Source organism: Dromiciops gliroides, chromosome 2 (genome assembly GCF_019393635.1).
Source record: "Dromiciops gliroides isolate mDroGli1 chromosome 2, mDroGli1.pri, whole genome shotgun sequence".
Taxonomy (NCBI): Eukaryota; Metazoa; Chordata; class Mammalia; order Microbiotheria; family Microbiotheriidae; genus Dromiciops; species Dromiciops gliroides.
Window position 1 is genome coordinate 488,591,173 of NC_057862.1, and position 11,497 is coordinate 488,602,669.

At 37.5% G+C, this 11,497-nt stretch overlaps 1 protein-coding gene across 1 annotated transcript; it reads left to right on the forward strand.

Annotated features, from left to right (window-relative positions):
• Window positions 1-7,951: 7,951 nt before the first annotated feature.
• Window positions 7,952-8,896, forward strand: LOC122739170 (olfactory receptor 2AG1-like). The gene has a single exon (XM_043981009.1). It carries the CDS (start codon window positions 7,952-7,954, stop codon window positions 8,894-8,896), a length of 945 nt encoding a protein of 314 aa, XP_043836944.1.
• The last annotated feature ends 2,601 nt before the right edge of the window (window positions 8,897-11,497 follow it).

Sequence of the window (11,497 nt, forward strand, 5' to 3'; positions counted from 1 at the left end):
CCTTTTCAGGTTTATGAAAGCCTCCAACCTCTGCATCCCTCCAAAAGAAGCTATACACTGACATTATAGTTTAGAGCACATTCACAGAATATAATAAAAATTAAAATATGTAACATTAAAATTCCCAGGATCTCTGCCTTATACTCTCCTAAAGAAGTTTGAAATAGCTTCCAGGTAGCTACAACCAATCTTCTTTCTTTCTTTCTTTTTCTTTCTTTCTTTCTTTCTTTCTTTCTTTCTTTCTTTCTTTCTTTCTTTCTTTCTTTCTTTCTTTCTTTCTTTCTTTCTTTCTTTCTTTCTTTCTTTCTTTCTTTCTTTCTTTCTTTCTTTCTTTCTTTCTTTTGCAGGGCAATGAGGGTTAAGTGACTTGCCCAGGGTCACACAGCTAGTAAGTGTCAAGTGTCTGAGGCTGGATTTGAACTCAGGTCCTCCAGAATCCAGGGCCAGTGCTTTATCCACTGCACCACCTAGGTGCCCCACTCTTTTTAAAATCTACTCCTCATTTTGATCCAAGGAAATGCCATAGAACAAAGCCATTTTTAGAGAAGAGTTATTCTAGTATTCCCTCAGTATCATGATCATATGGAAAAAAAGGGAACAGTCTCACCATGGGAAAGGTGGTGATCCCCACCCGGACTCCTCTATGAACAGTACTCACTCCCTGGCCAATAGCCAGGAAAAACCTAGTAACTTCAAAATACATTCCAGTAACTCTATTTACATTAATTTCCTGAGGCTATAAAAGCTCCACACTTCCCATTCATTCCTCGTTTGCCTTCAGAATAGGAATAAAGCAAGAGAAGGCAAAGGGAGAAAAGGGAATGTCTAGGGAAAAAAAATCAAGTTGTTTCAAACATGATACATTTCACTTCTTGATGAAAGTTTTTGCTTGCTTACACAAGTTATACTTGAACATCATCAGAATGCAAGTGTGCACACACATACACATCATAGACAACATTATAAACATCAATAAAATTAGGATATTTATTACAACAGTATGTGTTTTAAGAGAAGTTTGTTGTTGTTTTGTAAGGGAGAATGGATGAGACCTTTAAATGACCTAACAGTGAAAAAACCTAATCTACCAATCAGCACCCTTTCCACAATTTCTAGTATTGGAGAGAAACCAGAGACACAAAGAAATTACATGCCTTGCTTAGGGTCACTCATTCAATATGTGTTAGGCAGGGTCCAGAACCCAGGTTTTTTTACTCCAAAAATCAGCATTATAGCCACCGTTCCAGGTTTATTTTCCTATTCAGGTTTTGTATATTAAGAGATGAACAAAAACAAAGAAGAGAAAGAGAAGACAAAGGAGATAGAAGATAGAAGGAAGACAGAGATTAGTGATCAATCTGTAAAAGAGACAAAGAATACAAGTTTAAGATGAGGAAATTGAAAATGGATTTTTAAATAAACACCACTCAATTTTATGATCCATATTTGAAGAAGAGCCCAGAATGTAATGTTTAAGAAGAACCCTCAGGACACCAGAGTTGCTTAGCAGGTAAGGGAGTCAGGGGAATCAGGTCAAGAAATGTCCCCTCTGGGACTCATTAAAGTCCCTTACCCCAGAACATAAGGTCCATGATGATGCCATCTCAAGTGATCAAAGAAGACCATCTGAATTGAGTTGAGGTGCAGAACCAATCAGAAGAGGAGGTATCTGATGGAACAGCAGAGCTGACTCCCCAAGGAATATGACTCTTACTGGTTTGATTCTCCCTAGAAGACAATAAAACCCGAATATTGAAAGATCCTTCTTTAGCACTCTTCTTTCATTTCTTGTTCTGCTCTTCCCAGTCTGTCATTTTTTTGCCAAACTTTGCCAAATTCTGAGCTCCTCAAGCTTTAGACTTCTGTGTGCTTTGCATTGTTGGCCAGGAGGAGCTGCTTCAGGGAGAATTAGGTAAGATAAACAGCTTCTTCCCTTTCCTCATCCATGGGAAAAATAGGAAGACAGTGGGTGCAGGCTACACCTTAGTACTGTTCCTGAGTTGTGACCATACCTGCCCAATTAAATCATCAGAGAAGCCAAACATTACAAAAAATGTTTTTACAAAAAACATTATAAAAAAAACCAACCTCCTAACAATCTCATTACAGGAATCCCATCTCACATTTATTACTGGTAGAAAATATAAACTTTTCCCCACAGACTTCCACTTGATCATTTCAGACTTTTAGCTCACCATGGAACCTCCAGTGTAGTTTTGGACTGATCCATTTTCTCCATAGAGGTAAGTGAGGAACTGTGTGTTCTGCCTCAGAGAATCACACAGAATCTGAATCTGCATTTGCTTTAGGGAAAAGAAATGGGTGAAGGGAGCAGGGTAGAAAGAAAATAGGATCTAAAGTTCTGTTACAAATTAAGGAAAGAATGATAGGATAGGGTCCTCATAATGAAGAAGCCACTGACACCTGGGTGCATATCTTTTCTTCTTTTACTCACACATTTTCCCAATGAGTCATAACCGTATTGATGAGGAGAAAAGTGAGGACTGGTGAGGGGCATGAATTAGTCCAGGGTCACCTAGGGAGGTACATTCAAAGCCAATGCTAGCCAAAGTACATTCTAGCCAATGCTAGAACCCATATTTCTTAAGAGTGCCTTAGTTTCAGACTTCTACAACAATGTTTTTTGCTATAACAAATCCCCTGGACTGTTCTTCACCATAGGCCACTAAAACCACTCACACCACATGCTCCCAAGAGAGCCAAAATGGAATATTTAACTTTTATTTTTGGAAAGCAGTTTCTCCAACTCAGTCCCCATACAGAGTCCTATGTCCATAGAAATACTCTAGTTTCTACTAGCCCCAAGACAGCTTCTGGTCTTAACTAATGGTCAAAAGAATATCCTAGAGATTGTCTTCTTGTATCTCACAATTTATAGTAGATATTCAAGGCCTTGTGGTTATAATTGCTCCTAAGAGAAGTCTGTTGTCTTTGTGCCATAGGTAAGTCCAAATTTGGCCAGTAAATTGTTAAAATATGCACAGAAAAAAGATGGGGAAAGGAGTTAAAAGTTTTTATCTTAATTTTCTCAAACCTTCTGCTAAATGTTACCACAGACTGGATGATACTCCAGAAGGGTCTCAGGCTTTAGCTTCCACTTGGACTTGAGATTGTCACTTGCTCCAAGACTTTGCTTTTGTTTTTTTCTGATTATGTGTTGAAGTCACAATTGGCCCACTACTGATATTAGTGGTTTCCTATCAGGGGTAAAGCCTACATACAAGAGTCTCTGATGGCTTCTGAAGTCCCCCAGATAGCCTCTGGTATGTAATACTATATTTATATTACTATTCTCCCATTAAATATACTCCAGTCTCTGAAAAGCCATTTTCCCAATCTCCCCCTGCTCTAAACCACCATCACTCTCCCACTTCAAAGAGAAGATCAGAGATAAGTTATATGACATCTCTGTTTCCAGAAATGTGTCATTTTTTTTCTCCTTTCCTCCTCACTATTTTCATTCCCATGGTGGGGTGTGGAAGGGCAGGAGAAAGCAAAACATATAAATCTGGTTTTGATATATAAATTCCTTTTCCCCTTAGAACTGAATGTATTCTTGAATGAGTTTTGTATAGGTCTGTGAGGTCTCTCAGAATAAATCCACTCCTTGATCATAAAGATCACAGATTTAGAACTCAACTAATCAAAACCCCTCATTTTAATGATGAAGAAACTCAGGACCATAGAGGTTAAACAATGTGATCTAGGTCACACAGGTAGCTACTAGCTGCTGGATATTCAAATTAGGGTAATATCAATCTAATTGGCAGCAAAACAATAAGGTAGAAATGATATATATATGGAATATGAGTGTTAAGAAAGTAGTAAGTAACTGAATAACAATAGAATGAACACAAATATTAAGTGGACAAACAACATCTATCATTTCTATGTTTTTTTTTATTGCTTTCTAAGTACTTTACATATTTTAATTCACTGTACCCTAACAACCACCTTGTTGGTTATGTTCTATTATTATCCCTACTCTACAGATGAGATGAGGAAGCAACTAGGTGACACTCTCTATCCATAGAGAGCCAAGTCTGGAGTCAGGAAAAGTTCAAGTCTGAGTTCAAGTCTAGCCTCAGACACTTATCTGTTTGAACCTGGGCAAGTCACTCAATCCTGTTTGCTTCAGTTTCCTCATCTGTAAAATGAATTAGAGAAGGAAATGGCAAACCACTCCAGTATCTCTGCCAAGAAAACCCCAAAAGGGTTCACAGAGAGATAGACATGACTGAAAATGGCTGAACAACAACAGATGAGGAAACTGAGGGAGAGAGAGGTTAAATGACTTCCCCAAGGCTACTTACAACCTACTAAGTCTCTGAGGTAGAATTCAGATTCAGGTTCTCCTTCCTCCACTATGCCACCTAGTAAACCACATATAGATAGAACAAACTCCATTTCACTCTCTTTCATTCCCTTATCTCATGCTAATTTTCCTTATTCTACACTTCCATAGCCATATCTTGTTCATACATGCATTCAACTTGTCATTCATTATCATCTTTATCATCATTTCATAATTCCATTGTTTACTAGTCTCCACCCTTCTGAGAAGAAAAAACAAAGAGAACATCATTTCTCCAGCCTGGTCTCTTGACTTGGAGGAAAGAGGAATAACACCATTCCTTCCCCTCTCAGCACTTGCCCCCACCTGAACTGCCTAAGGACTTGAGAGGACTCCACCCTAAAGCTAAACCCCTGTGGATGTTGACAACCTATCTGAACTCATTCCTCAATGATTAACACATTCCCCAATGCCCCATTCCCCACAGCCACCTGTTATCATTCAAAATTCATTGTTCTTGCTATTCCATTGCCCAATCCCTTACTCCCATTCCCCACAACCCAACCTACTCAACTTTCCACTCTGAGTAGCTAGTTGATGCAATGGATAGAATTGTTGTCTGTAGGATTTGAGTTCAAATCCTGCAATAGACATTTACAATTCTGGAGCCCTGAATAAGTCACTGAACTTTCTGCCTGTTTCCTGATGTGTAACATGGTAATTATAATAATAGTAACTACCTCACAGGGTTGATGAGAGGATCAAATGATATTTTATATATATATATGTATATATATATGTATGTATGTATGTATATGTGTATATATGTGTATATGTGTGTGTATATATATGCATGTATATATGTATATATATAATTTTGCCCAATTCTATGCCTATATATATGTATGTATATGTGTGTACATATATAGAACTTTGTAAATCTTAAAGCATTATATAAATGTTAACTATTATGATGATGATTACTATTATTATTTCAAGAACTATTGAATTGCGTGGGATGATAACTTTGGGAGATGCATGCCTAGGCAACATTTCATTTAAAAAGAATCTGAGCTTTTTATCTAGAATTTATAGAATGCTTCAAGTTTGCAAAGCATTTTTACACGTCATCTCATTTCATCCTCACATCAACTCTGTGATATAAGCACTGTTATTAACTGCCCCCCCCCATCCCCTAATTTTAAGATGAAATGAGGAAACGGAAGATAAAAGTTTAATTGAATTGCCCAGGGTTATTAAGCCAGGAAGCCTCTTAGGTAGTTTGATTTCAGGTCTTCCTGATTCTAATTCCAGTGCTTTATCTAGAATGTCACTTAGCTGTCTAGTACACTCTTGTTTTTATCTTAATACAAGGTCAACATTAGTGAATTGTGAAAAATGACGGAGAAAAAAAAGTGGTGTTATCCTAGGCTACATTAAAATAGAGGATAGGGTGGCTGAGAGAGTATCAATGTGCATGTCTACATCCCCTAATATGAGAGCAGGAATTGAGGAGTAGAGAAAGACAGGAAATCAGGCACTGAACTCATGCTGGAAAGAAGGGAAGTGTCTTGGAGATCATTTGCCAGTGGTTACCAGAATTTTGATTGGGTGGTAGATATGGTTTGAGTGAACCTCAAAGGAGGAGAGATTACTTAGTCAGGAAAGTAGAGGAAGTGCCTGAAAGTGGTAATAAGAAGCAAGTATTATCCCATCTGGATCAGTGATGTAATGGAATAAGTGAAAATAAAGCTGGTATTGTAAAGAAAGGCCAGGGAGAGGCAGCTAGGTGGCACAGTGGATAGAGTACCGGCCCTGGAGTCAGGAGGACCTGAGTTCAAATCCAGCCTCAGACACTTGACACTTGCTAGCTGTGTGACCCTGGGCAAGTCACTTAACCACAATTGCCTCGCCAAAAGAAAAGAAAGAAAGGCCAGGGATTCTGTGGACTCTGTGTTATTTGCAAGAAGATGGGTCTCACTAAGAGCTAGATGATGGAAAGAGTGGGAAAGGAAAAGATTAAAGATAAAAGCTAATTTATTACCTGTGTTGTGAATCAGTGAGGTAATATAATATAGTATTCAAAATATTTGTTTAGTGCTTACAATAACTACAATAACTTTTGCCCCAAAATTTTTAAATTTATACTCTATAATTATATTCATAAATTATGAAAATTTACTCTACCTGTAATTTGAAAACTTTAAATATAAAATTACATTTACAAAATAATTATGACTATTTTATGTGGAACATTCTGTAAAAAAATTATTCTAGCAAGACCTCATATTCATATTATTACCTGTAAAACTTCATATTAGACTGTTTTACAAATTTTATTTAATACAAACAATATCTTTACTTAAATAATGACTTGAAAGTTGGTTAACCTTTGTGGTGGTTTGGAAATAATTTGATGACAGATTATGAAATGCGAAGAACATGTTGCATTTAGTCAGAAAGGGTCAAATCTGAGGTAACTGCTGCACAAAAAAAGTTATTGTGAACATAATAATGACAGTTTTGAATCACTGAAAAAACAAACCTATAAAGTTTCAAACATACACATGCTTGTTGCCACTGAAGAAAATATATTTGCAACAAATTGGTCAATTATTAGCTGCTCACAGAGAATTTTTAGTATGAACCCCTTGGACCATTTCCAAAAATACCCAATATGTTAGCAAACCATTCAATGGAAATAACTGCCCTGGAAGAAGCGATGAAAATATGGAGGTCATAAGTTTATATTCTAGTTGAACTCAGGGTCTCTACTCATACACTGGGAATGGAACTCAGTCCTGGCTGTCTTGTCATTGTCAGGCATATTCAATCTTTTCTGACCATAGATACTCCATCATGAAATGTCAGAAGGCATCAGAAAAAAAAAAAAGATACTGCTATCACGGGTTCTGGAAGCCTTTTCTCTCTGACCTTGAACTTCAGTGCCTCTTTCTCTCACAACTGTTGTTCTTCCTGTTCCATTCTCAGATAAATCCCTACCATTTGTTTTAGGAGAAAGCAAAAACAGAATAAAAGGGATGCAACATAAAAACATAAATTCATAACATTATAGGACAGAAACAAATCCTAATTGTATCTATTTAGTTTTGTTCTCCTTACCACCTCTTTTCAAATTTCAACCTAACATCCCTACATAATTGACCTTCTCAATTACAAATATGTAATAAATTTACATAAAGCTCTATGATATACATAAATCTATTATCTTTAGGTAGAAGACAATAAATCTTAAAAACAAAAGCAAGAATTTTAAAATCCAAGAAAAGTAAAAGTATGAAGAAAATCTAAAAGAATTATCCTGTCACATTACTGCAGATAGTTTAATAGTTTTTATACGGGTTTGTAGTCTAAAATAGTTCTGTATAGAGGTCTTTATTTATGTACATAGTTTAAATTAATTCATCATACTTTCACTGGCTCAATGTGATGGTCATCTTTGTCAATTGTTAGAGGGGAAATACTTTTATCAGAAAGTAAGCTCAATAATTGTTGGTATGAGTCCAACTGGTCAATGGGAAGGCTCTGACCCCATTGGCTTACCACCTACTGACTTTTAGTGGCTTATAATATCATATATTTACAGTTTTGATCCAGGGAAAAAGAAGCAGCGCAATGAAACTCTGGAACACCACCTTGGAGAGCAGTTTCTTCCTCATTGGAATTCTCCAGGACAGTAAGTCCCCTGGACTGGTTTGTGCCACAATCACATTCCTCTCCCTGGTGGCCTTGACCAGCAATAGCCTTCTGCTCCTGTTGATTGCCGTGGACAGGCGGCTCCATGTACCTATGTACTTCTTGCTCAGCCAGCTCTCCCTTATGGATCTGCTCTTTACAACTATCATTTCCCCCAAAACACTAATTGATTACTTACACGGACAGAGCACTATCTCTTTTTCAGGCTGTGGATTTCAGATGTTCTTGCTACTAACAATTGGAGGTGCCGAAGATACCCTCTTGGCCTTTATGGCATATGATCGTTATGTGGCCATTCAATATCCTCTGAACTATATGGTCTTCATGAGACCAAAAGTTTGCTGGTCCATGGTGGCCACATGTTGGCTCGTGGCATCTTTGAATTCCCTTGTGCATACCATATACACTATGCACTTCCCTTTCTGTAGAGCCCGGGAGATAAGCCACATGCTCTGTGAGATCCCTCCAGTGCTGAAGTTGGCATGTGCTGACACCACAAAGTACCAATTCATAGTGTACACAATGGGTGTGACATTCCTCCTCATCCCCCTCTTTGCTATCCTTACCTCCTATGTACTAGTTTTGAATGCTGTGTTTCGCATGCCTTCAACACAGGGGAGACAGAAAGCTCTCCTTACCTGCTCATCCCATCTGACAGTAGTTGGGCTCTACTATGGAGCTGCTGTGTTCATGTATGTCCTTCCCAGTGCCTACCACAACCCTCGGCAAGACAATATTCTCTCTGTGCTCTATACTGTCATTACTCCAACCCTGAACCCCCTGATCTATAGCCTAAGGAACAAGGACGTATCAGGAGCCCTGAAGAAGGTGCTAGGAAAAGGCCCCTCAGCACCAAAATTGTAGAACCCTAGACAGGTCTTTGCTAGATCTTCCAGTTGAGAACCAATAACTAGAAAATTCTTTCTAGGATTATTTCCACCTGTCTGGAATGTCTCAGAGGGCACCATAATTAAATTTTCCCTTTTATTCTTACTGCAACACTGCAGCATTTATATATGAGGTCATTTTATGGAAGGAGCAACATAAGGGAAATTCTAGAGAGATACAAAATATTTCACTTCTCAATTCCTGGCAATAATGGTACCCAGGTAACAAAATTCACACTTCATAATGCATTTTATAATTTTTTAAGGAATTGTAGTCAAAATCTGCAGCCTATGGTTTGAAGAATATACTTTTCCAATTTTGAAAACTAACATAAAATGTGTCCCTCTCCAGTCTTTTAACACTTCTCTCAATCTTCATGATTTTTCAAAGACAACAAATAACAACTTAGCAATCTATGTGAACAACATCTCCTATAGAATAACTTCTCCCACAAGTCCATTCAGCATCTACTTGAAAATGTTAAGGAAGGGTAAATCCACTATTTCCAGAGGAAATACACTTTTGGTTAACTATGTTAAAGAGTTTTTACTTTTATCAAATAAAGTTGAGGATCACCCATTGAGTGATAGAAAACAGTGTATGGAGCATAAACAGGAAGTTACATGCTCGAAATGGAGAGCTATTCAGAAGACTAAAGCTGCTATAAGGAGATATGCATGACTAGAAAAAAAATATGGGCAGTCACATAGTGACAGCAAGGAATAAGCTATGGACATTGTTGTGTTGATGTCTCTGCAATGTCAAGAGTTTAAAAAAAAAACACAGGTAAACTTCCTTCCAAGATTTTCAGGACATGAAATGAGTTCTATAAGGTGGATAGGCATAGAAGGGTTACTCTCCCACATCGATGAGAATACAGAACTGTCAAAGTATAAAAAAAGAGCTTGGCCCGGATAATTATTTGAGTGACACTTGGAAGTTAGGGTGAGGAGGGAAAGTTAGATGCCTGGAATCATTATGGGAATTGATGGAGGTACTATTCATATTCAGTCAATATAAAGGCCTATATGTCTGGAGAAGTTGGTATTTAGCTATGCTATACACTGTAAAAATACTCCCTATGCTAAATGGAGTTATGTGGGTCCATAAAACAGTTTTTTGGGTTTGTTTTTTTTTGCGGGGCAATGGGGGTTAAGTGACTTGCCCAGGGTCACACAGCTAGTAAGTGTCAAGCACCTGAGGCGGGATTTGAACTCAGGTCCTCCTGAATCCAGGGCCAGTGCTCTATCCACTTTGCCACCTAGCTGCCCCCCCATAAAATAGTTTTAAAGAATGTAATTCCTAACTTTGGAATATCACTATGAGGGAGAGCCTGGAGCAAGTTTCTCTACTAGGTCAAACCTGTTGCATTTCCTCCTCTCCTTCCAAGGTCAGTAGAATGTCCTTCAAAGTCAGCAGAAGGACCAATGAATTTGGAGTCAAGAAGACATGAGTTAAAATCTAGCCCAAGACACATACTAATTATTTGACCTTGGGAAAGTAATTTAACTGTTTTCTTATCTGTAAAATGGGAATAACAAAAGCAATTACATCCCTGGGTTTTTGTGAGGATTAAATAATATATGTAAAGTACTTTCCAAGCCTGAAATCATTATAAAAATTGCAGCTACAATAATAATACAATATGATTATTATATTTTTGTATTATTATCATTATCTTCTTCAAAAGCACAAGCTTCATTTGCCTAGCATAAAACAAATTACCTGCTAATGACCAATTAAATCAGCTCAAAGCACATTGGATGAGAATGGAGAAGGGATTGATAAGTATCTCCTTAGAATAACAAAACCCTACCACTATATTTCATTCAAGATCTTCTCAGTACTCTTCTTTTTCCTTTTCATTTTCCTTTTTTAATATTTCCTTCACTCATCCTTTCAAAACTCTTCATTTTCCCTAATAAGTTGAAGATAAGAGAGACAGTTCTTCAATCCTTTCACTTCGGGGTGTGGGGGAAAATACCCTGCATTTTTTTACACATGTAGTTTTTCATCAACTTTGGAAGAAATATTAATTAGTGCAATGGGGATTTCCCCCACCCCCACCCCAGGCTCTCTACTGAATAACATTCTTCTCTTTTCTCTTTATACTATCTCAATTTCAGGTCAGTGGGTTAAAACAACTTCTCTCTGCAGATGATTCCCAGATCTATGTATTCATCCCTAACCTCTCTCCTAAATTCCAATCTCCAGCTTTAACAGCTGCTTTTTGAACAGCTCAAATTGGATGTCAACATGTCCAAACCAGAGCTCATTATCTTTCACCAAAAACTTTCCTTTCTTTCCAGCTGCTGAAGGAATGAGCATCCTCCCTATCACCCAAGTTCCCAACCTCAATGTCATTCTAGACACTATATATATATATATATATATATATCCCCACTCTTGTGTCTAAGCTTTTTTAAATTACTTTAACATCTTCCTATATGTTCCCTTATTACAACTAACATAACTACAACCATTAGTATCAGGCATATCTCAGAGATATTTCAGGTTCAGTTCCAGATCACCATAATAAAGCAAATAATGCAATTGAGTCGCATGAATCTTTGGGTT